The sequence below is a fragment of the Drosophila busckii genome, chromosome 2R (genome assembly GCF_011750605.1).
Source record: "Drosophila busckii strain San Diego stock center, stock number 13000-0081.31 chromosome 2R, ASM1175060v1, whole genome shotgun sequence".
NCBI classification, from domain to species: Eukaryota; Metazoa; Arthropoda; class Insecta; order Diptera; family Drosophilidae; genus Drosophila; species Drosophila busckii.
In genome coordinates this window covers 20,424,455-20,451,259 of record NC_046605.1, presented here as the reverse complement: position 1 = coordinate 20,451,259, position 26,805 = coordinate 20,424,455, and the positions used below count along the sequence as shown (strand labels likewise).

The window sequence follows — 26,805 nt, the reverse complement described above, 5'->3', positions numbered from 1 at the left end:
CTCATTGTTCAATTACTCGGACGAATCTGGAAGTATCAAAGCACTTCAAGCAAGCTCTAATGAGGAGCATGTATCTTTGCAGTCATCGTAGAGAGCGATCATTGGAATTATTATCTTATAAGTATCAACAGCAGACACACACATAAATAATTATTTTAACCAGTCCCCATAATTGAATAGTATAGCACGCTCGTGCTTCTCCGCGGACAGTATGCCGTTCATATTCTGTCGCGAGTTTTCTCTTTATCTAGACTCCCTGAGTGCTAGACTATCTTTTATTTCTTTTTTTTGGTACACTTCTGCATGTTGGCGTTATATTGGAGTTTGTAGCGTCTATGCAACTTAGTAATCATCAGACAACAGATGCCAGGACCCGATTAGTGTATTTATGAGATACCGGCATGTAAGCTAGCACTAGCGTCATTACGACCTCTGTAGAGTTCTTATTTATTAGTGTCTGATGGGCTCGGAGCTAGGCTGTATGTGGGTGTGACGTATGTAGTGTGGTTGTGAATGGTGTCGTAGATGTGCGCCCTTGATGTGACTGTGTGCCTATGCTAGGCGATATAGCTCTCGGTTGTTCTTCGCCGCGCCCAACTTCGTGCTATGTTGTCCATGGTCAACTTCTAGACATACCCACCACCACATACAAAAATGAAAAACACAGTTTAACCCAATCATTATACGGCAATAAACAGCAAAAAATTATAAAAGAGCAACAAAAATCAAGAAGAAAGATAAAACAATAAACTAAAATATACCAACACAAGTTACCAGACACTAAAAGGAATGCACAAAGAGACATAATGAAAGACGACGCACTTATAGATTAAGTGGTTATCAGGACATGAATGCAAAATAGTAAGAAAAGTCAAACATTCTAGCAAAAGAAAATTAAATAAAAACTTTGACATCCCAGGTCCAGTGCGTTACAGGCTAGGAGGAAGTCAGTAGGGCGTTCGATGCAGAGTCGGAAGAGTGTTTTCCTTGAATGAACAATCTAATTTTAAACCGACAAGCTTCAAGTTTAACCTCGAGAACTCATACTAACAAGGTACTCTCTTTTCTTCTTGCCCGGATATCATTCTCTCTCTTCTACTATCTCCATTACTATGCGATCAGTTGACTCTATACTTTTAGGCTCCTCCGGCACATTCGGCGGCAATACTAAGAATATTAACGAATGGAATGGATCGGAACAGTGACACCCAAAAAGGATGTCAATGATCTGGAATTAAACAAGTAATTTTAATACAGATTTGTAGATTTATAATACATACATTTATAAATTTATTAGTTTGTTCAAACTCTATCGTAATTAATGTGTTGACTAAAACTAATTATTTAGCTAGACTTGCACACGTTACTACCAACATATGCTAGTACATCGCAGGCATATAATGTTACACCTACGCACGAATCACAATATTTCCTCCCATCGCCACGCAGACAGAGTCTACGTCTATGTCAGCTATCGCAGATGTACAAACCCCCCTTCTAGCCCACATCAAACCTTGTTCGTATACAGGAATGGCTGTGGTGGAGTAGATAAAGGTGACAGATTACTCTTCACCTTCATGCTTGTCATAGACTTGCAAATATCCTAGCGTCGTGGTCCATATTGTCTACTTCAAATAGCTTTATACTCTCTTCCGACATCCTTCTCATGTATCACCCAGTAGTATTTGTTATTTGTTTTGTGTGTGTTTCCTGTTGCTACTTCTCTACTGCTTGCTTCCACCTCTCCTCTCACCAACCTTGCCCTTTTTCTACTACTGTCGACTCCATGGCTATATTGTACTTCCCCTACATGTGCAGCACGTTCAAGAACATTTTTCTTAAATAAAGTGTTGTTTGTGCTGTTGTGCACGCCTGGTGGACAAATACGCGGCGGGAATCGCAACAACTGACCGCATACAATCAGTGGAGGCAGCTGGGGGGCTTGGGGGGTAGCTGAGCCTGTCTGCTTGCTTATTGAATCGCCAACACGAGCGTGTGTTCAACAACTGCCACGACGCGTATCTCTAAACTACACACACCCGATATGTGTAAACATAAACAAAACAGAGACTTGAGATAGAGTGAAAACAACCGCAAAATCACAATAACAACAACAAAAAGAGCAGCAGCAAGCTCAAAGCGATTAAATTTAAAGATAACGGATATTTAAAAAGGCATGCTAATCTTTCAGTCTGCTCATACCAACGCACCATCCACACAGCTAAAATTTAGTAGGAGATCGGCCACCCACTGCTCACTGCTCACTTGCAACAAGCATACAAAACTAGCCACGTCTTATGACATGCACTAACAGCTTATTATTTATTTTCTTACAATTCACCTGCGATATTAGTATCCATAAAGTGTAGTAATTTTTCATATTAAATACTATAACTTTCAATAATATGTGTAAAAATTTTAAAACATATTTTAATAAAAAATATGAAAAATTCAGTCGCACACATAGAATAACGCATATTTTTAACTGAAAAAGATAATCCAATTTAAAGTTTAATTACTGAATATTATAACAGCAGCTAACATTATCCATTGATTATCGCTCAGTGTAGTTGGTTTACGACTATAAATTTAATTGTGAATAAATTCATAATGTTTTCTTTTTTTATAGTGTTATAGTATGTATTGTAGTATGTAATTGAGATGACTTTATGATCACAAAATCTTGAGACTGCAAGCCCAGGAAAGGCACAGCAAATACGAACGCACAGTTGAGATCAAAGGGGTTTGTCGGGCGTTTCGCTGCAAGGACCCGAACTGCAGCATAATGTAAAAACGACTTTGGTCTCCCAGTTCTAGTCGCAGCAAATACATGCCGTCTTGCCCTTATCTTCAGAGCACACTGTCCTAAGTTTTCGGAAGAACAGTGTGTTTAAAGACCTCGCTTGCAGAGCGCCCGCGAGTCGTCTTTCATATCACGGCCAGCGTATTTCCGAGAACTCAGCAAAAGATACTAAATGGTGCGACAAGAAATTGCGTAATTAGTGATTATCGCCTTTATCAAGCTCAAGTGGTCTGCAATTTAACAGCAAATGTTAAGTTGGTGCATGTAAATACTTGCCACAGAGCAAACGCAGCTGTGGGTCTGTTTTTTTTTTTTTTTTTGCATACATACATTCATACAGTCCATCCCCAATGGCGCCGTAATCGCTCTTAACGCCCGTGAATATTGCAGTAAATCTGGGACCTTCTTCTCCACGTCATAAGTCTGTGGGAAGAGTGTAATTCTTAGATTGATTACATTGCCTAAGCCCGAGTATTCGAAGTGATCAAAGGCCAGCGTTTTCATGTGCTGATGCGTCGCTATACGGATATATACATATTTTAAATATCGCTATCTGCAAATAAAAGGCTCCGATAAATATAGATATGACAAACTAATGCGCAAACCTATATTTTTAATAGGGTATCCATGTATGAAGTTGATCATATATAAAAAAGTGTTCAAAAATGTAGGTCCTTCATATAACTGTATATCATTTTGATGAACCCTCTTTTTGGGAGAAGAAATGGATTTTAAGACTTGGTAAATCGAAATAATTTTTGAATAATTCTGAAACACAGAGCACTGATATAATGGTTTATTTTGATATCCTTTTTGAGTCGATTTCGCATTTAATAGTGGCCTCAATAATTGAGCATTTGGCAAAATTAAACATATTATCACATTGTTCTATAATTTAATAATGAATTGACTAACAAATGAAAAACCACTTATAAATTATTTCGACATTTTTTCAAAGCATTAAGATTATTATCTTTATATGTTTACATATTAGATAACTATAAACTGTAAAGTTCTGTACAGAAAGTATTCAATAACGTTCAGTTTTAAAGCTAACAGCTGTTAAAGTCAGCTGTTGCTGACTGAAAACGAAACTTATTGCTCTCGTCCTCTCTGGCATATTTGCATAGTTTGCACTTGTAAGTTGCAACTATAAATAAATTTCAAATGCTTTGCTTGCGGCTGCTTACCTGTACTATATTAATATTTTTAGTTGTTTTTCCGTTTTATATCAGTTTTAGTTTTTGCATTAAATCCTTTAGTTAAAAAATAAAAATTGTTAAGGAAATGTATTCATGTATGTAAATGTATTTTATACATATATATAAATATATATAGAAACGGATTTAAGCTCACGAATATAGCCGATCAGTTTAGCCTATTCTACATATTTCGATAGCTTATTAATTTGGAATAACTTTTGGATTTATAAATATACTACATATAAATCAATAGCTTTTAAATATATATGTAGATCACATGGATGATAGAGCAATTTTTATATTTTTTTCAGAGACCGGAACAATTATAATTTTTTATAGAAAAATTAAAAAATAACACTTTTTTTTTTATTTTATTAAAAAGATTATTTTTAAATATTTTTATTTTTATGATAAAAATTAAACCATATTATATATCAAATGAAAGGTATTAGTGTGTAGATTATATATATTATAGTCCGATATTTGATCTGAGTTTTTGGTTGTATTTTATCTATTGCCGCACGGGTTATTAAATGAAAAATTGAGTTTTCTCAGCTTCAAGAAAAACTTTTTTATAGATATAATATTTTTATTAATGATAATGGTATGTGCAATAAATTAGATTTATTTAAATCAGATTTTATTGATTTCAAATTTCGTCGAAGAGATATGATGACTCTATAACTGTTATGTATTATTCTTATCCTCAATTGTAATTGGCACAAACAGTACCTCTAACTAGCTCAAATTGTCAAAGGGAATGGCACTAACTGTAGTGCAAAACAGCTGGCAATTGTGGCCCTGTAGATATTTAAAAAATAATTAATGGAACAGTTAATATCAGTCCAATCCTCATTGGTGCCAGTCGCCAGTCACTACCCAAGTTAAAGCTGCTGCTAACTCGCACTCTTCGTATGAATAAGCTTAATTGACAACGAAGATACATTTAACTAAATGCCCAACATTAGAATCTAACTAAGCATAAGCTTGAATACAATCAGCTGTCATGTCAATCACTTAAGGGGCTAAATGACAGCAACTAAATAAAAAGTATGTACTCATACTATAATTCACTTTGATTTAATTAAAATGTATTTTAATTTAAATGGCAAATTAAATACTCATGTTATAATTTTAGTTTTATTCTGTCTGACAAACGCTAACATTTGATTTCATTTTCAAAATTGTGCCTTGTTTTTTTTCTAGTTTGCTATGTAATGCTAATATTGAGCGCCGTTGTTGCTAGTATATAGAATCAGCACATCGGAACATAAATAGTACATATTATTAGTTAATTGTAGATTATAAAGCTTACCAAGCTTTTAACTTTTCAGCTAATCATGTTTGTTCTAATTGCGTTCTATGTTCTCATATCTTGAAATTTAGGCTTAGTCGCGGATCATTCACATGACTCCGTGGCGCAACGGTAGCGCGTCTGACTCCAGATCAGAAGGTTGCGTGTTCAAATCACGTCGGGGTCAATTGAATAACTTGTTTTTTTATTGATTTATTGTCTATTTTAATGAACATTGTAAGAATAGAAAATTCAAGAATATGTGAAAAAAACGATTTTAAGAGTGTTAACTTATTTTAAACTTAAATCCTCCACTTACAGAAAATTTTCATAAATTAAGTTAATTTCTTTTTGACCAGAAGTAATTTTGTCGCTTTAAGAATAGAACAACTGCCATATTTTTATAATGCTGTTTTAAAATGTTTTAACATTTAAATTTAACCAACATATGTACATATACTTTGTTCAACATATGTACTAAACAGACTATGTTATGTTATCTAACATTAACACTTAACATTTCTCTTACTAAGAAAACAGCTGTCACATCAGCTGATCGACTCGGGCCAAAGAATCAACAAACAAAATATACAATATTATTTATTGAATATTTGAATAACAGTTTCAACTAGAATGCAAACATGTCCAAGCTAACAAAAGCAACACTCAGTTTAAAGCAGGTAAGAGAAACAAAATAAACAAAAACGAGAATAACAATTTAGCTACTTCACTTGACAGTTCATGCTGCGCCAGGAGGTGTTGAAGCTATACAGAGAGATTTGGCGAACCACGCGATTGGTGCCGGATAAACAAAGTCAGCAAGAGTTGAGAGACTGGGCGAGACATGATTTCCAAACAAATCGTAGCCAGAGCGACGAGGTGGCCATCAAGATGCTGATGCAGAGCGGCAGACGTAGTCTAACAGAGCTGCAGACCAGCCTGGAGCTGAGTGGCATTCGTGTAAAGGGCCAAAAGGGCAACAAGTGAAAATGAGAGAGAAAGGCATAGTGGTTTTATTAGCAGCTAAAGCAGCTCGACATATAAATATACATGTATATATAAATATAAACAAAAGAAGAGAATTTCTAACTAATCGCTGTATAGTAGTCTCTAGGTGTGCGTATTGAAGCATTTCAGTTTAAAGCAGAGGTCTGAGCAAACTCAGCCATATAACTTTGAGCAGTGCCAGGCCAAAGAGCAACGTACCCACGCTGGTGATAATCACCGAGATTAAATCACGCTTGGCATGCTGATCGACGCGTCCCACGAGAAAACTGTGTATAACCGTGCTGGTTATATGAGCGCCATCAAAGCCAAAACAGGGTATAGCATTAATCAAGGCCAAGCCAATACTGAAAACCACGTTGTAGCGCAGCAGTAGCGACCAGGAATCCGCCCATGCGGAGCTTAACTCTTCAAAGCGCGGCACAAAGGCCGATACACGGACGCTACGCACCACATCCTGCGGCTGTCCCACATAGATGATCATGGGCAGCGACTGTTGCTGCAGATTTTGACGCTTGAACACTAATAGACTGGTGGTGTTGGGCAGCATGGGACGCAAGCAATAGCCTTGGGCACATACACCAGGCTGACAATAAGCAGTGGCTTCCTCCAATGTGTTGCGTATATGCAGACAGACATGCTGCGGTATCTCCAGCGGCGCTGCCAAGACCACATCCTCCACATGCTCAAAGCAGCTCACATTGGGATTGCCCACATCGCAGCATTGCAAACGCCCATCTGCGCTGTGATGTGAGATGTCTATGCTCTCATCGTTTAGCCGTATGAAGTCGGAGCTAATGCAGTAGCCCAAGCGTTGGTGCTGAGCCTGCTGCAAACACTGCAGCCAACTCTGTTCGCTGTTGATCGGACAATCGTTCAACTGGGTGATGACCTCATGTAGCTGCAGGCCCCGCTCACCGCGCAACGGCGACTTGGGCGTCAATTCTGTGACTATTACGTGTTGATTGTGCACATAGAGTGGCGAGAGTAGTAATCCCAGCGAGCAGCTCACCAAGTAACAAATGGCGGCAAATACAAAATTATGCCAAATTCCGGCACAGAGTATTCGTAGCTTACGGAACCAGCGCAGGCTATTTAAATGATCATGCGACAGCTCCGTGTACACCAAAGGCAGGCAGTAGTATAGCTAAAATGGTAAAATTATTGAATATAAATACGAGTAAGCGAGTGTGGCCACAGCTTACCTTAAAACCAAAACCCGTGACTGGAACGTCTTCCAGGACTGCAGCCAATGCGTGTCCCAGCTCATGCAACAGCGTACACATTACCAGAGTGGCTATATAGTAACCAATCTCCTGAAGCGGCAAATTTACTCCCGGCAGTAGGATTTCCAACTGCACTGCCGGCGTTGACATTGCTGCGCCCCCAGCTGGATCACGTCCATTAAATATGGTTATAAATAATAGGATAAGACCTATGGGCAGCAGCAGAAAGGACAGCAGCACGCCAACATTAAAATTTTTGACTAGAGAATTGCGCAGAAAGCCGTTGCCGGAGCTGGAGCCCCAACGAATGAGCATGCGATTGAAACTGCTTGCGCTGGAGTGCCAATGTATGCTCATGAAATTGATTTTCAATCCGGTATTACGCAGAAAGGCATCGTATGGATAATGCATGCAGCTCTATAAGCAAAAAATACAAATATACAGTACATATATTGTCTTGATTTTCAGTCGGCGCACCTTAAAAAAGCGATCGAAAAAGTAGAGTGCGCAATATATTGATGTCAGCACAACGAAGAATACCACAGGATCCATAGTGCGCTGAATTATATGGTTTTTGGTTTTTAATTTGGTTTCAACTAGTACACATTGTTATTGCCATTAAAATTCACTTTGCGAAACTTGCCGCACAGCTGTGAGCGCTGCCACACAGTTTTTCAAGTAAGCGGTGCCAGACTGCGAAGTTTTTTCCATGTCATATTAACAGGGAGTCAACATAATCTCCCTGTTTACGTATCAGCTTCCATTCTCACCCTGTTATTTTAACAGTTACTGTTGGCTTACTGTAGAATTCCTAACATAACATACAGCACTATGCTGCAATAGATGCCGTTATATTTTATTAATATATACAAAACATGTTTGCTACAGACCGAAACTATACATGACCAGAATTATTTCAGTTATTTAGAATTACATCAAACTTCGTAGTATGATGAAGGAAGAGCTGAGGATTACGATATTATGCGAATATAAATTGTTGTAGCTGCGTGTGCATATCTATAATTGCTAATAGTCTAATTTTTTGTTACAATATAATCTATAGCAACAATATTCACACCTAAAACAAAGTTAGTAATACACTGGTAAACCGGATTTCTTATTAAAACATGGCAACGAGAATGAGTTTTTATGTTATAGTTATTAAAAGTAATTGTCCATTGCTCATGCTCTCATGTAAGGTAGAGAGTTGGTTGAGGATCTATAATTTGTTAGGACGGGAGTGTGTTCACATCATAGTGTCTACATATGAGAACATATAGTAAGTTGTTTGTATTTTTTCAATTAAGTTGATGACAAAACTTGCAACTTAACCACCATATCCATAACGAATATATAATGGTTGACGCTAACTCTATTTATGATGACTCCTTAGAATATTATGATAAAGGAATTGTCTTTGTTTTTTATATTTTATAATGAAATGCAGAAGACGCTAGACTACTGTCTTGATATGTTCTGCAATTTAACTAATAGTCTTAGTGACTTAACGTCACTTTAGTCCGATCTTATATTTGTTTAATTTTAGATTGTTGAAACAAGTGTTCCAATATTTATTCGAAGTATGCTCAGTGGGGTCATTGCTACAGGGAGAAGAGGAGCGGTTGAGCAAGACTCCTTGGGGAGATTATATCAAGTATTTATTCTATGCTCAGACTTCGATCGCGAGCTTCGCATAATAATAGTACACATGGTCGTACTAGTACTCGTTGTTCTGCTGTTGTCTGGTCTGATTTTAATGAATGGCGTGTAATTCTCTCTGAATCAGCTAGTGTGATCAAGGAGACATAGGAGCGCAAAATTTCCACAATCTTCAAAATTGTTATATAGGTTGACTTCAAATTATCATGTGTAAGAGATACACTATTTGCCAATAATTATATAAACGTTTTTAATTATGATTTTCTTTTATTGTAATGTCACATACCAATCCTCGGACTTTCATCGACCTGTCTAGAACCATCAGATAAAAAATCTAGTGAGTGAAAATAAATTAATAGCATGAATTAATAAGTACTCACTAAGAAGATACCTTCTTCTAAAAATCTAGAAATAAATCACCAAAAATTACTAGTCATTTTTACGACGCGGAATTTCAGAGAACAGATCGGATAAATACTAGATATTGACCATTTTCAATCTTTAATCATAGGCGGCGGGGGCGCACGTGCTGACGTTGCATCAAACGCGCTGCCGACGCAGCGGCGCCGTCGCTGCTGACGCTAAATCGAAAACGAGCCATGACGCGTCCGCTGTTTTGTGTGTGTGTTTGTGAGTACATGCGTGTGTTTGCTGCGATGCCCTAGACAAAGTGTATTTAAAAGTTGGTGGCGCCCAACTTTAACCTTTCCACTTGTTTCTTAATATTTCCGTAAACCACCGAAGATCGTAGCTACTGCTGATAACGGTAACTTGAAATTTATTTTTTTTTTGTTTACACTCCTTTTTTTGGCGTCAAAGTTGCACACAATGTTTGCAATGTACTATGGTCCCAAAGCCGATTTTTTTTGGCATCGAAATTTGAATTTTTGCTGATGCTAAAATTTATAATCCTTTGTTTAGTTTTTTGTGAGCTCTTAAGAATCAGCAATCAGTCATTTGATTAATAAACAAAAAATTTTTGGCATGATTTTAATTTTTGTCACAATTAAATATTTTCCCGTCAATTAATATAAGTTAACAATGTAAGATTAAGATAAAGGTATGTATTATCTACTTTAAATACTATTTTTATGTGTTAATTAATAATTGTGTTAAAAATTAATAGAATAACTATTCTATAATAGAAAATACAAATCAAGGTTTGTAGTATAGTATAGTACAGTAGTATACTGTATATAGAGACAATATGTGTTGTATAGTAGTTTTATGTATAGTAGTTAGTTTTAAATGTTTTGTATCGTCCAATATGTATTTTTTTTTTTTTTTTAGAAAATTGAATGGCGTCCCATGTGTTTCGTGGAGTACAATTAAGGTTCTGAGGCCTGGTATTTGTGTCAGTTTGTACTTACAAATGTCTTATTTTATCAAAAAGTAATAACTTTGGCTCGTTTCTATCAATTTTTTAATAAATAGGTACATTTGAGTTTTATTATAGCGACCTCATCAGCATTTGGCCCGGTATCGGATTGGATTTACAATAAAATAAACAACAACCATTTGGAATATGCTAAAAAGATTGAAATAGATAAGAAAATTAGTAATTTTGAATGCTTTATCAAAAGAAACCTTCCAAAATGCAACAAAATGATGGAAAGATTTATGTCCAAGTATAAAAAGTGGTTGGCGTCCAAGATATCAATCACTGTTTACGACAACTGTAAGACGCCACAGCAAATGGGACGTCCAACATTATTTTACCCAAATGCAATGGACAGATTAAAAAGAAAACTTGCGAGTGGAGTCGCAAAAGAAACTCACACTAACACAAGCCATCTTATGCATGCTGCAGTCCTTTCTGCTAAAAAGAATCCAAGCGGGACGTGGTGTTTGTCCTTAAAGCAGCGATACCTGAATACCAATACTAAAGTACCATTAAAAAATCTTTTAGATCATACGGCACATTGAATAATTAAATTGCAATACGATGTTTTCGAGTTATATACGGATATTTCTAAAATCAAATTGCAGCTACGGGTTTGATGGTGCAACTGGCCAAAGTATGTACAAACAAAAGTTTGTAACCAATATACCTTACGGGTTAAAAGAACACCGCAGTCTGTTCGATATTGCATACCGCTAAAACTTGAATTAGTTAAAAAAAAACTACTGATCATATAAAAAAAATAGATATTTAGAAATTCAAATCAAGAATCTTAGCCATATTTCTATAAAATAAATGAGAATCTTGATATTTATTGAAGTTACCTATGAAATGCATATGACTCTTATAGATGGAACAGTTCTCAATGTGTTAACTGGAACAAAATCTACACAATGTTGTCCAATCTGTGGTGCCACCCCATCCAAAATATTGGAAATTACAGATTTCAAATAAAAACTTTTACGTCAAGACATGTCGCTTTGAAATTTGGAGTAAGTCCACTACATGCTTGGATCCGGTTTTTATAATTTATTCTTAACATATATTATAGAATTGAAATTAAAAACTGGCATATAAAAGCAGATAATAAGATGGAAATGAGCGAAAGAAAAAAATTATTTCGAATTATATTCGAATAAGCATGTCAAAGCAAAATGGCAGCGGTATCAGCAATGAGGGTAACACGGCGTGATGAGCTTTTGCAGATTGCAAAAAATTATCATCAATCACAAACATTAGTGAAGGTCTCTTAAATAATTTTCACATTAATTATTACCAATTTCATGTAATTATTATATAAATTCGAACAAATTTAGTTGTCTCACGAAATATCTTTATTTCCGTAGTTCCCAAGGTCGCCAACGGTACGTAAAGTCAAATAAACAACTCAACGTTGGTCCCTCTTGGATGCTTAGCAAATGCTGCATTCGGCACTGCACTGCAATAAAAGCTCGCGCTCTCTTTGTGCGTGCTCACTAACTTGTTTTGTTTTAGAACTTGCCTTCTGCACAGCTGCACTCTCGTTTTTTTCTTTTGATCTTGTTTCATCATTTTCGCACTATCAATTCTATTAGATTTAATGCCTGTTGCTAAGGGCATTTTTTATATAGTTGTAACAAGTTCGTCGCTTAGCAAAGACTACTCGAGTCTTATTGCCCAATTGTCGTATCAAGTTCGTCGATCGATCGCATAGCAAGAGACTATTCGGGTCTTATTGCATTTAGCTACATTGTCTAATTCGAGACAATAGTTAATAGTTAAACACAGCCCAAGTCGGGACTGTTAGTTTAATTATAATTCGTCAGCATAATTGATCGTGGCTCAAGTTAATAGAGTCTTACGATACACATATACTCTCACATATCGTTTTAGGTATTTTGTCTATTCGAGACAAATACTTAATAAAATAAACCTGTAAATTTCATAAAAACAAAATTCGTGAAAAGTGTTTTAATTTTCAAACAAAAAACCCTTTTGAAAAATAGCTACTGAAAAATCTCAGTGGCTCAACAGCCAAGAAAATAAGAAAAAAATTGTTGAGCCCTTCTGGAGCTACCGTCGTCTCCTGACAAAAAAAATCATTCGAAAATGCAATTAACTAGCAATGTGAATCTGAACCTGAATCAGAATCTGTATCTGATGAAGACTCTTATACTAATATTGAATATACTAATCTTAATTTTCTTTTGATTCATTTATTAAAAATAATTATTTGTTATTGTTAAAATTGCTTTTCGCTCAGTCGAAAAGGAAGGGTGGGGCAGGGGTGGAGAGTGAAAAGATAATACCCAATTACAAAAACAAAACTAATTATAAATTCTACTTTAGTGTAACAAAAATACATGCCAAAACTCAAGTCACTAGCATTCACGTTTGGAATTTATATAAACAGCTAATCATATTACACATTTTTCTCATAATCAGTTGGAGAGGGGAGGTGAAGGCGTGGTTCAAATAAATTCTAAAAGATTATAAATAAAGTTCATGCCAAATTTCAAGTCCCTAGCTTTATTAGTAGGCTTTATGCCAAAAAAAAATCGACTTTGGGACCATAGTGCACTGGGTATAGTGGAACTGGACCAAAAGCACACAGGCCTTTTTTTAAGCGTGGAGATTGAGAACATGTTGTCAGAGTTTTCCATAGCAAAGGAACAACTATTCACAATAACTTCAGACAATGGCAGGAACATTATAAAGGCAATAGAGTGTTTGAACGATGACTTAGAAGATGTGCAGAGTACGGATGTTCATAATGAGGAGCTGATGAACAACATTTACATTTTTTCATTAAAATCTGCACGATGTGCTGCTCACTCCATGCAGCTAGTAGTAAAAGATTTTTTGAATAATGACGCAAGAAATGCAATTGTAAAAACATTGCGTACACCGACGTTCAGGTAAGAATTTAAAATAATATGCATTAATTACACAAATTATTTCTTCTTCTGTGCTATATTTAGGCTAACGATTGGTACTACAGCTCCACCCCTGCCAATCATTGATGTGACTACAAGATGGATTCAACGTATGAAATGCTGAAAAGCATTTGTTTACGAAGAGTTCATACTTCAGCACATGCCTGTATCTGTTCAACTAACGGACAAAGAATAGTATGACGTATTGTATTGCTGTCTGTGCTGAGCTGTAGCAACAAAAAAATTGCATTAGTGCAGATCTACTCAAAAGCGTAGAAAATCGTGAACATTTGCTGACAACAAATGAAGTTGTTCTCTCGGCAATTTATTTGGACCCAAGAACTCGGCGGATTTTAATATAGAATCCAATTCAGCTGGCAGCAGCAAGAAATCAATTAGTTGGATTGATGCGGAAAATACTGGCCTTAAATAAGCAAGTAAGCTTTAATAACCATTCACATATATAAATGACAATTAATTTGTGATTTTATGTTTTAACGGGAAAACACACTAAAATAGTGTGGCACCCTTATCTGTATCCTCAGAGACATCGCCGATTCAACTGGCCTTGAGCTGACATCTCAGAGTACATGCTCACTTTTAAATGAATATTTAAATTCAATTAAAGTGGGCTCTGGATGTGAGGAGTCTGAGGTTGAGGACGAGCCGGACCTTAAATTGGCAACTGCGGAGATTTATGGCTATTCACCAAAGCCAATGGATCTAAGCATAAACATTATGAGTTATTGGAAGGATAAGAAGTTGACTTTCCCACGCCTCTACCGTGTGGCTAAGGTCGCGCATTCTGTTCCTGAAACCCAGGTTTCCGCTGAAAGGTCATTCTCTGCACTAAAGCTGGCAATGACGGACCTAAAAAGCAACTTGCCTGCAGACTCATTAAAAAAAATTATGTTCTTGAACATAAATGCATAAACATATATACATATATTACTGCAACAATAAATATTATTCTTTTTTGTATTTTAGTTAAAGCTTTATATTCTGCAATAGTATTAATTAATTAATAGTTTGCAATTAGGCGCCAGGTTGTCGCCAATTATGCGCCAATGGGCAATCATAAAAGTAACTATATATATATTCAAATTCAAATCAAGAATCTTAGCCATATTTCTATAAAATAAATGAGAATCTTGATATTGAAGTTACCTATGAAATGCATATGACTCTTATAGATGAAACAGTTCTCAATGTGTTAACTGGAACAAAATCTACACAATGTTCTCCAATCTGTGGTGCCACCCCATCCAAAATATTGGAAATTACAGATTTCAAATAAAAACTCTTACGTCAAGACATGTCGCTTTGAAATTTGGAGTAAGTCCACTACATGCTTGGATCCGGTTTTTAAAATTTATTCTTAACATATTGTAGCACAAATTAGCAGTTTGGTGGGCCCACAAGATCTTTGCGGGTCCAAGCTACGCTACTATTGGCCGAGTGGAGGCAATCTTTTTGGTCAGTTTAGCGGTAGGCGGTTGAGCGAGAGAGCGGGTTAGATTTCCTCCAACGTTAGGCGCAGTTGTAAAAAAAAACCACCAACACAAAGTAGATGTTCAGTTTATTCCGCGTTTATTTTTAAGATCATTCAGAATTTAGTAGATGTGGTGCTTATTAAATCTAATACGCGTCTGTTCGGCACGATGCCCGGAAGCAAAGAGAGTGAGTCAGGGACGGGAAGCGCCCAGGGCTAGATGCTTACAGCGCCCAGGGACGAAGAAGAACCAGGGCTAGGTCCTCTAAGTGCCCGATCGATACAAAGCTTTCGGTGGTGGTAGGCTGATCCCACCGAAAGCTCAGCTTAGCGGCCCAGCTGATCTGTGGTCCAGCTGATTTCGTTACAATATATTATAGAATTGAAATTGAAAGCTGGCATATAAAAGCAGATGATAAGATGGAAATGAGCGGAAAAAAAAAATATATATATTCAGGAAAAGATGTGGATTGTTATGGGTCTTCGAATAAGCAATGAGGGTAACACGGCGAGATGAGCTTTTGCAGATTGCAAAAAATTATCATCAATCACAAACATTAGTGAAGCTCTCTTAAATAATTTTCACATTAATTATTACCAATTTCATGCAATTATTATATAAATTCGGACAAATTTAGTTGTCTCACGAAAATGCTTCAGAAGCACGAAATTTACTAAAAAAAAAAAAAAACGACTATCACATGCATTGAAAAACAGTCGAACCAACACAATGACTGACGTTTGCTGCAGTATGATAGATCCCTCAGATAGATTCCTATTATCAAGTATCTGTTTTAAGGAAAGTGTTTGGTCTTGCAAGCTATGAACAGCTGATCTAGGCCAAATATCGGATTTTGGCTTTGCACAAAGGTGAAGAAAGCTTGCGCGCTCTCTTCTTTGAGCTTGCATTTTAATAAGCTCTTCTTTGTGCGTGCTCACTAACTTCTTTTGTTTTAGTACTTGCCTTCTGCACAGCTGCACTCTCGTTTTCTTTTGATCTTGTTTCATCATTTTCGCACTATCAATTCTATTAGATTTAATGCCTGTTGCTAAGGGCATTTTTTATATAGTTGTAACAAGTTCGTCGCTTAGCAAAGACTACTCGAGTCTTATTGCCCAATTGTCGTATCAAGTTCGTCGATCGATCGCATAGCAAGAGACTATTCGGGTCTTATTGCATTTAGCTACATTGTCTAATTCGAGACAATAGTTAATAGAGTCTTACGATACACATATACTCTCACATATCGTTTTAGGTATTTTGTCTATTCGAGACAAATACTTATTAAAATAAACTTGTAAATTTCATAAAAACAAAATTCGTGAAAAGTGTTTTAATTTTCAAACAAAAAACCCTTTTGAAAAATAGCTACTGAAAAATCTCAGTGGCTCAACAGAAAGAGAAAAGAAAAATAAGAAAAAAAAGTTGTTGAGCCTTCTGGAGCTACCGTCGTCTCCTGACAAAAAAAAATCATTCGAAATATGCAATTAACTAGCAATGTGAATCTGAACCTGAATCAGAATCTGTATCTGATGAAGACTTATACTAATATTGAATATACTAATCTTAATTTTCTTTTGATTCATTTATTAAAAATAATTTGTTATTGTTAAAATTGCTTTTCGCTCAGTGGAAAAGGAAGGGTGGGGGAGGGGCGGAGAGTGAAAAGATAATGCCCAATTACAAAAACAAAACTAATTAAAAATTCTACTTTAGTGTAACAAAAATACATGCCAAAACTCAAGTCACTAGCATTCACGTTTGGAATTTATATAAACAGCTAATAATATTACACATTTTTCTCATAATCAGTTGGAGAGGGCAGATTCATGCCAAATTTCAAGTCCCCAGCTTTATTAGTAGACTTTATTTATCGGCTTTGGCACCACAGTGCAATGTTTGAAAAAACTGTTGAAAGTGAGTTTGAAGGTTGCACTGAAGACGTCTCATCGCGTTTGAAATGAAATGGGACTATGGCTTTACTACGGTCGCATACAAATTTTCGGCATCTGGGAGCTGCCTTTCCAGAACACGGAGCGGAGCATTAGCTTTCGTCTGCCATTCGAGGGGCACGAGTGCAACCACGTGTGCTGAATCGTGATCAGCACTGGAAACGTGGATGGACGCTATTAGCTATTAACATTGCTATGTACATACATATGTATGTACTTGTATGTATGTATATATCGGAGAATGTAGAATAAGAATAATGAATTTGAAATGCGCGGCTATGAATAGTCACCTAATGTCAGAAAATGACAGCTGAGCAACGTGAAGTTGGTTTCAGTTGGTTTCAGTTGTTGACACGGTAGAACTTACCTATTTCCTTTTGTGCATTGGACGAAGCAAAGCCTGCTGTGGAAATTCGTTCCACTCGCAGTGCAATTTAAAGAAAACCATTAAATATGGCAACAAACCAATAGCAACGCCCCAACATGTACATACATATCGGGGCGTTGCTATTGGTTTTACGTAAATAAATTACACTATTGATTGACAATTATTTTACTTTCAAGCGTTTATTTACTTAAATAAATTACACTATTGATTGGCAATTATTTTACTTTCAAGTGAACTAATTTGATAGTCAAAGTAGACATGAATTCTTACTGTGTCTCTTTGCATTTGCAGCGATGTCTGTAATATTTGTACCACTGCACTATGGTCCCAAAGTCGATTTTCTTGGCATAAAGTCGAAAATTCAATGTAAGAATTAATCTTAAAGTAAATACATGGTACACATACAATATAATTTTTAAAAAATTATAGTTTGTTTTTTTTTTTTTTTTCTTTTTTCTTGTACAAAATTTCTATACTTTTTATTATTCACAATTTCTGTACCTTTTATGTGAGCTTGACTAAGTTAGAACTATTAAATAAAAAAAAAAAAAAATCCTATAGCTAATCATAATTATATAACTCTCGTTGGGATGTCCTGTGGGTGACACCTCTTCAATCTCCTTGTCATTGGAGAGTTTCTTAATCTTCTCGCTAATGTGTTTGGATGTAGAACCATTCTCCTCAGGAAGTTGCCGAATGTTTCTGAATAGCATCGCGAACCTTCGGGACCTTAAGATCTCTTTCAATGTCTCTCGTGCGCATGTACCAGGGGGCATTACACATTCTTCTTAGTATTTTGGCTTGCGCTACCCTTATTTTGTTTAAATTGGTTTTAGCCGCAATACCATAAATTTGGACAGCATATCTCCAGATCGGGCAAGTATGGCTTTGTAGATATGCACTTTGCTTCGAAGAGAGAGGTTACTGGCTGGTGCAAGTAGCCACGTTATTTTCTCAGCTTTTGCCATCACTGTTTTCGTGACCATGGTGGTTGTGAGCTTTAAAAGTCCGCAATCAATCAGATGCTTAAAACAAAAACAAAAAAAAATTTTTTTTTTACATAATTTTAGTTTTTGTCACAATTAAATATTTTCGCGTCAATTAAAATAATTTAACAATGTAAAATTAAGATAAAGGTATGTATTATCCATTTTCAATAGTATTTTTATGTGTAGTCTTAGATTTTTAGTTGTGTATGCGTGTATTGCTTATGTGGCTTTGTGTAAAAAAATTTAAATTCGTTCTCTACTTTTCGTTAGTGTAACTAACAAGCTGAGGCTTACTGAGAAAAACAAATAACGTACGTTTGTTCTTATAAGTATCGTATTTGACCGCGCAGTAATAGTTTGTCCCCGTTTTCGAGAAAAACTCACATGTTGGAGGTGAATTTTTAATCGAAAATTGTTGAAAATTAGTACTATGTGCGCGGTGACTTAGCGTTTTTCAACAATAAAAATTATAAAAATTTAAATTTGAAAAAAAAAAAAAATACAAAATTCTAAAATATTCTAAATAAAGTTCATGCCGAATTTCAAGTCCCCAGCTTTATTAGTAGACTTTATGCCAATCGACTTTGGGACCATAGTGCTCTGCTATATACATGCACAACGCTGCCTCCTGTTCTTCCGTGTTGGTACACTTATTGGATAAGTTAATATTCGGCCGTTGAACAAAAATGTGGTATGCTTTTCTGCCTTTGCATGTTGTCTTATATCGTATAACTTTGCTGCTATAGTACACTTGCAGTAGCAGCAGTAGGCCTTGTGGTGTCCGATGGTACCTCAGTAAAATTGATATTTGTGCAAAACTTATCTTTGATATTACAGTTATTCCAGTAATGGAATTTATTTTTTGAGTATGCATTTTGTCTCTCGAATTATTTGTTATGTCATTTTCCTTTTATCTGCTTTTAATCTAAGCTTCCGTTAGAATTGCAAAGAAGATAAAGTCGTTTGCTTGGTAGAAAGTTGATATTTTTGCAAAGTTCTGCATTTGCATTTTGAGTTTGACACGTTAACTATTCTGTAGTAAAATGTGGTTTTCTTTATTAAAATATAATTGTTCAACTGCCAAAAATTTATATTTTTTCAATTTCTAAGCTCAGTTGTGAAATTTATAATAATATTGATTCAAATTGCCTCTCGCAGTCGAATTTACTGAAAAAGAGAAAATACAAATTAAAATAATAGTCGAAGTTTAATTTGGACGCCCCAATTGGGGCGCCCAAACCAAAAGTATTGGCGGGACCCTGGAAATCCTCGGCAGACTTGCTATAGGCGAAGTAAATGGTGGTGGCTGTCTCATGGTTTGGGCGGCTTTTAGCTCTATTGGAAAGTCATCTATATGCTCTGTGTCAGGAAGGATGGATGCGCAAATGTATTCGAATATCCTCGACGATGAGCTTATACCATTTGCTGATGAGTTGCATGGCGAAGACTGGGGTTTAACGCTGGGGGAATAAAGCTCCTATACTTGTTGAGTCCTTAAAGGAATTGAAAGAGGTCATTATCAATGAATGGGCAGCTATTAGATATTAGAAGCTTTGCAAAACTTGATAAATTCAATGCCATGACGTTTCAAAACATAATGGCGATTCAATATCGTACTAAATAATAGTTTTAAGTCTTTTTGAATACTATTAATTGAGAGTTCCTTAATAGTTTTAGATTTTTTGCATTTAGCACAATTATGAACTTTCGTTGAAGAATTTATTCAATTAATTTTCATTTCTATAGTATTTGTATAAACAAGAATATTTATAAGAATATTGTTATTACATTTGTTCAGAAATATAAGTAATTATCAGCTTGCATAAACATACATATACATATACACATGTTCCTTAAATAGTGTTGAATAAGTAGGCTTACGCTTCAGTACTAATCAGCGTTGCCATTTTAGCTTTTTGCCCGCTATATCTGGCTGGTTTAAAAAGCAAATAGCGGGACAAATTGTGAACAAGTGGGTAGCGGGAAATATAGCCTTTTTGAAAACTTGGTGGTTTACTATGCCCAATGTTCAATTGCCTTCATAATTGAATAAATGATGAGTCCAAATACAACATATTTGGATATGATGGGAAAGCCAAAGTCTGGCGAAAACCCAACACAGCCATGGATCCCAAGCACCTAATTGCAACAGTAAAACATGGTGGTGGCAGTGTCATGGTTTGGGGAGCAGTTGCAGCGTCTGGAGTGCGAAAAAAATTGGTGTTTATTGAAGGAAATATGGATCGCTTCCAGTATAAAAGCATTTGGAACAAAATTTGAAGCCATGTGTGGACAAGTTGTGCCTTGGTGAGAGCTGGATCTTTCAACAAGACAATGATCCCAAACACACGGCGCAAAAAGTAAAGGAAATTTTATATTTTTTTGGCTATTGACATTAAAAAGCATTTAAAACAAAGCTGCATCATTACTTTTTATGTTAAAGCTTTAGGATTGTCAAAATGTTAGAAAATGGGGTCGTACGTAGAGTTTTGTCCGCGACTGTATGTTGGAATTTTATTTCCAACGACTTCAACGATTTCAGGAAAACTGTTTGTGTGATGTGGGCATCCGTCATACGACTCCTGGAGTCGCACACCTCGCATTTCATAGCGGACGTCAACCGCTCGGAAGGTACCGAGCTACCCGGGGTAACAAGATACCTCATAGCGAGTTTATAAAGGCTTGGCATGTTCTCTTGAAAGATTCCCTTATTGTTAGAACTTTTTCAATGCTTGTTGCCAACTAAAAATTGAAACGAATTAATGTATGCTAAGAACCACATGCATTTACGCGTTTGGCCAGTCGAATTTCAGTTAGTATGTCAGAGTTTCAAATGACCAAACGCACAAATACATATGACATACATACCTTCTTTTGGAGCACATTTTGTGAAAACATCGGAATGTGTGTTTTTGAGGTGCGAAGCCAAGTTGGTAGAGTTTCCAATTGCTATAATAACTCTGTCGCAGAGTTTGCACTTTGCTGTACCGTTTTTTATATCACTATAAAAATATCAAAAAAAATATCAATATTGCGATATTTGGGCAAGCTCAATATCACGATATAAATATGTCATTTTAAGAAAACAAATATCGATATATAGATATTTTGATATATTATCAACAACCCTAAAATGCACGTGCTCAAAACCATTGAACAACAATTCACATTCGTATTAGCGAACTTGGGGTAAAGCCTATGACAGTGTTGTTGCTCACTTCAACGAAGGCGCCGAGAATACAGAGACAGTGCTGCCATACTGGCTTTTTACAAGCTAGATATAATATGGCTTATTTCAACTTAGTGGAGAGTGACATATTTTTTTTCTTAGTGTATATCAAATATACTTTATAATTTGACATTTCAAGGCACTGTCCTTTTTTCTTTCTTTTTTTACTCATCGCATAAGCTTTGACGCAACTTTATGATAAATTATTTATTTTGCTTATTTTTAAGCTAAATTTAGCTTTAAAATCTGGCAGCGCTGTAAAGAGAATATGCCGCGAGTCGCCCTATAGCAAGAGCAATTACAAAAACAAAATGAGCTGGAAGAGCAATGGCTTGGGCACCTCTGATTAAGATACACATACATATGTACATATGCACAAGAAACGCATGTATGCATGTGTATGTATTTCACAACAAAACGTAATAGCAGCAATGAACAGTGGTCCCGACCACCCATAGGCTCTAATTCAAAAAATTCATCGATAGTGGGAGCCATCGTTATTCGACGATAGTAAATTTTGAACCCATGGATAGTGTCGACAGTGCCATCGATAGTCGACGATACCATCGCCCGACTTAAACAATTTTTTTGAGAGAAAATTGTTGCTTGTTTTGGCCAAAAGTTTAAGCTTAGGAATAAAAGGGTGTTCACATTTTCTAACTTGAACCGGGTTCGCCGTTCGGAAACAATTTGGCCCGCCTTGCGGGAATGCAAAAATAGGCCTTTTATCGCCGAAAAGTCAGTTTGATTCACCTGAAATAAAAGTAATATATTTAATTATATAGAACCTGGCATTTGCCCTCTCGAGATATTGCCATTTAGTTAAAATGGCATCCACTCGAGCGATTCCAAGGCTTGCTCATCCAAAAAATCGAATGAGTCCTGAGAGCTAGTTTCCTTCACGACGGGCAGACTAATTGCAGTTTCTTTAACAGCGATATTACCAACTTAATTTTCAAAAAATTAAGATGCTTGCTCAGCGTTTGAACTTTGCTGGAATCCATTTTTTTTAAAGCGTGGATCCAGTATAGTAGTGATCCTTCAGACTGTTCGTTACTCATAAATCGAAAGGCGTTTCTTTATTGAATCTTGAGACGCCAACTGTCGATGGCACCATCAATAGTGGTTGGGCCACTATCGAGCGTGTCTGCTGCCATCGATGGTGGCTCGATAGCGCCCAACCATTTGGCATCCAAATTAAGCTGCACCGCTGCTTTTAGCGGCGTGCTCGTCATCAAATTGGCCACGTGTCGCGGTCGCTTAAAATCTTGGTCGACCTCCTTGATTATTTGGAAGGCTTCCAGAAATGTTTTTTTTAGTCGCTGCACTGTCATATGGCTTACATTGAATTTTTCAGCCACTTTTCGTACAGATTCGCCTGCTATTAATAAATCAATTATTTTCTTCCGACTTACGCTGTCCATAGGTATTACTTTCACATTATTACTTCAAATGGCTTAGCGAGTTAAATGCAATTTTTGGATTGTTTGAAAAGAGCGAAACGACGAAGGAATGCTGAAATAGCGAAAACGGATAAATCTGCAGCTTTCTTACTTCGATCGAACAGCTTGTCTTCAGGGCCAAAGCATTGCCAAGTAAATATTGATGAAGACGTATCATTTTTTGTGAGACAAATTTATCAAAACACCAATACCGGACATTCTGAATACAAACAGAAAGCACTTAATAAATTTTCTTAATTCAGTTGTGTATAACCACTAAGCAAGAAATATATAGAGGCGTCAAACAGCAAAAAAAAAGTGCTATCAACCAAACGGCTGAGCCTGGAACCCCAAGAGCAGCCGAACGGAATGTCTAGAACCCCAGAGTGCATTCGACTGTTTCGAGTTCGAAGCGTTCGTTCGAAAGCAAACACAACAAATCGTTTTCAGTCGCACATCGACTGCGTTACGATTGAGCACGGCCGCGTTTCTACGCGCTGTGCTCTCGTTTCTCTGCATGTGTGTATATGTGTACAAGCGATCGCACTTTTGTATGCGTGTGCAAAAGACACTGTTGCCGCTGTTCTTTGTTATGTTTTTGAACTGGGTTGTCTGCGGCCACAGCAAGTGGCGACGCGACGGCTCATTTGCTTATGACGTCACGACAATGTGACAAGTGCGCGCGTGACAAAGATTTTGGTTAGATCGATTGATTATTTTCAGATTGAAAATTAATTTTATTTTCGACCATGACTTTTTAATACCCTATGACTCAAACAAAAATTAATTACATTAATAGACTCTTATTCGATTATAAATATGTATATGTATATTGGTTAACACTGTCGTCAGACATAATTGTGTAGTTTAATCACGATTAATTATTAAAGATTGCGCCCGGCGAATAGACTTGAGTGCACTGCTGCTAACTTAAGAGTCCTGCTCCTGCCGCAAACACCTCACATGCTACCTTGCAGTTTCTGTCAAAGACCTCTCACCGTCTCTGTCTCTCGCAGTGACTCAAGCATACACGCACGACTATCGTATTGTGCGTAACTCTCTCAAACTTCTAACCTGACGCATCGAGCCCGTTTCGAACTATTTTGGCCACCTGGCGAATAAACGGAACAAAGCGTACTACAATGTAACCGACCGAGAATATGAAAAGCAACGTGCCAAATTATTTGTCATACACTGAGTACAATAATTTTAGATCCGACATGTACATACTTGTGTTTTTTTTTTTATTTATTTCAGTACATTTTGAGATCAAAAGTAAATAATTTTTGAATCTTTAATAATATAATTATGGTAGTTTATTAAAAGTGCGTTTAAACTGTGAACAGCATGCGTGCACATACATACATACACACATACATGTATATGTATACAACAAGTGCGAATTCGACTTCTGTTGGGGTAGGTTCTCAAAGTTGACCGAATGCGTGTTAGGTGCTTGCATTTTTTTTTTTTTTTTTTAATTCATAGGTTTGTGCTTTATTGTTTAAATGCTATGTACTAGAACATAGAGCGTTAGGTAGAAGTGGGGTGTCCGCGGTACGGCCGTGATGTAATGCGTCGCGAACGCCATCACTCCTCCAACTTTATTCTAAAACACCTCTACGGGCGCGCTCATCTGCGCGCAGCTCCGTTGTAACTGCAGCGGCGAAGATGCTGACTGCCGCCCAGTTCGCGCTACTCAGGAAAATTAAAGCGACCAAGTTCTCCACGGAAATATCGCATCCAAGCGAGCTGTTTAGTATCTGGCGGCTTGCACTAAAACGTGGACAGTGGAACAGAACGTGCTCGGCGTCCTCAATTCTATCTCCACACCAGTTACAGTTGGGGTCAGATTCGTGGCCAAATCTATGGAGATAGCTGCGAAAACAGCCGTGCCCGCTTAAAAGCTGGGTGATGTAAAAGTTAAGCTCTCCGTGCCTCCTGTTGACCCACGCCGCAATCCTTGGGATGAGGAGGTGGGTCCAACGTCCCTTTGTCGATGCCTCCCACTGTCTCTGCGTAAGCCAAATGCTCCCGGAAGCTTAGCCTAGTGTCCAGCATCACGCCCAGGTACTTTATGGCTCTCTTTGACTCGATTACCGTGTTGGCCACAGTAATCAGAGCCGTCTCCACAGCTTTGCGGCTGCTAAAGAGGACTGCCTCGGTCTTTTGGGGGGCTATGGACAGGACAACCGACAACAGCCAGTTGATTACCGTAGTGATGGCCTGGTTGCACATCTCTTGCGCAATGTGGAGCTCCTTTGCTACTACAACGAGAGCTACGTCATCGGCGAAGCCCACTATGTGCACATCGTCTGCCATCGCCAGCCGAAATATGCCATCGTACATGGCGTTCCACAGGAGTGGTCCTAGGACCGACCCTTGGGGCACGCCACCAGTCACCTGATGTACTTCGGTTGCCTCGACGGTGTCGTACATCAGCGTCCGGTTACCGAAATAGCTTCTAACCATGAGTCGCAGGTGCTCAGGCACACGAAAGACCGCCAAAGCATCGAGGATGCAGCTCCACTTCGCCGTGTTGAATGCGTTCTTCATGTCCAGCGTCGCCAACAGGCAGTATTTCTTGGCGCCGCCTTTCCACCTACTCCCCGCCGTCGCTGCTGAAGCTATGTCGACAACCTTACTGATGGCGTCTAGTGTCGACTTCGAAATCACGTGCTCCAACGTCTTGCCTATTGCGTCGATCAGGCAAATTGGCCTGATTGCTGCTGGATCATCTGCCGATTGCCAGGCTTCGGCAGAAGCACCAGTCGCTGCATCTTCCACCGGAATGGGAAAGTGCCCTCCCTCAAGCATCCAGTAAAAAGCGCTCTAAAGATATCGGGGCGGAGTGCCAGCGCGAGTTTGAGGGCGCGATTTGGGATGCCGTCTGGTCCCGGCGACTTACTTAGTTTTAGCCTAGTTGCGGCCAGTCTGATCTCTTCTAGCGTCAAGTCCGTAATCTCGGCCTGTGTTTTCGCCGTTGGTGGGGCCACAGCGATCTGTTCAGCCATGTGGGGAAACATGTTCCACTATGGCCTTTAGTGATGCGGGATCGTTTGGATGACAGCGGGTGTTGGCACCGAGACGGTTCACGATTGTCCTTTAGGCGCTTCCCCAAGGGTCGTGGTCTGCAGTGTCGCAAAGCTCAAGAAAGCAGTTGCGTTTGCTGGCTTTGATCAGCCTTTGCAGCTGCCTCCTGCTGGCAGTGTACTCAGCTTGCCGTGCTCCAGATACATGCGTGCCATGTGAGCGCTGATACCGGCGTCTTGCTCGGTTGCAGACGGTGCGTGCCTCCGCAATTTCGTCATTCCACCAATATACCGGGATATGGTGCCTCCTATAGCATCCACTTTTTGCCATGTTAGCGTCGCATGCGCGCTCTATGCACTGCATCGTCTGCTGAACCATCTCCTCGACAGATGCTGTAGCGCCGACAGGCGCAATCGCATCCATCTGTGCCCCAAACACTCGTGTATCGAGCGAGTCTGCGCGATATTTAATCCACCGGCTCGCTGGCTCGATGGGTCTTGTCGGTCGGTCACCGACGGTGAAGTGAATTTACGCGTGATCGCTAGCATTGTACGCGTTATCTAGGCGCCAACTGCTGGAGTTATACATTGTGCTGCTGGAAAACGTTAGGTCCACAACGGAGCCTAGTCCAGCTCTGCTGAACGTGTGTTGCGAGCCCTGATTAAGTAGGGCTATGTCCAGCAGTGCGAAGGCTTCCAGCACGGCCCTGCCCCTTGCATTAGTTGACGCGCTTCCCCACTCCTCGGCCTGCTATGACCAGCGGATATCTGCCT

General features: G+C 38.0%; 2 protein-coding genes and 1 non-coding gene across 3 annotated transcripts; 2 read left to right on the top strand and 1 right to left on the bottom strand.

Moving 5' to 3' along the window:
* Nucleotides 1-5,414: 5,414 nt before the first annotated feature.
* Nucleotides 5,415-5,486, top strand: Trnaw-cca. Its single transcript has one exon. It is a non-coding gene; the product is annotated as a tRNA-Trp (tRNA).
* A 375-nt stretch (nt 5,487-5,861) lies between these two features.
* On the top strand, nt 5,862-6,381 carry LOC108595211 (LYR motif-containing protein 2). Its single transcript, XM_017980399.2, has 2 exons — nt 5,862-5,979; nt 6,038-6,381. The coding sequence occupies exons 1-2, from the start codon at nt 5,941-5,943 to the stop codon at nt 6,284-6,286; spliced, it is 288 nt and encodes a 95-aa protein (XP_017835888.1). The 5' UTR covers nt 5,862-5,940; the 3' UTR covers nt 6,287-6,381.
* A 32-nt stretch (nt 6,382-6,413) lies between these two features.
* LOC108595210 (membrane-bound transcription factor site-2 protease) lies at nt 6,414-8,204 on the bottom strand. The gene is made up of 3 exons (XM_017980398.1): nt 8,008-8,204; nt 7,510-7,947; nt 6,414-7,451 (listed from the first exon to the last, which is right to left on the bottom strand). Exons 1-3 carry the CDS (start codon nt 8,080-8,082, stop codon nt 6,438-6,440), a joined length of 1,527 nt encoding a protein of 508 aa, XP_017835887.1. The 5' UTR covers nt 8,083-8,204; the 3' UTR covers nt 6,414-6,437.
* Nucleotides 8,205-26,805: the final 18,601 nt, after the last annotated feature.

Excerpts from the sequence above, each read along its gene's own strand:
- LOC108595210 (XM_017980398.1), bottom strand. The coding sequence starts at position 8,082 with ATGGATCCTGTGGTATTCTTCGTTGTGCTGACATCAATATATTGCGCA. Across the intron at positions 7,948-8,007 it reads TTTTCGATCGCTTTTTTAAG|AGCTGCATGCATTATCCATA; the intron begins GTGCGCCGACTG and ends TTTTGCTTATAG. Across the intron at positions 7,452-7,509 it reads TCACGGGTTTTGGTTTTAAG|CTATACTACTGCCTGCCTTT; the intron begins GTAAGCTGTGGC and ends TTACCATTTTAG.
- LOC108595211 (XM_017980399.2), top strand. The coding sequence starts at position 5,941 with ATGTCCAAGCTAACAAAAGCAACACTCAGTTTAAAGCAG. Across the intron at positions 5,980-6,037 it reads CAACACTCAGTTTAAAGCAG|TTCATGCTGCGCCAGGAGGT; the intron begins GTAAGAGAAACA and ends TTCACTTGACAG.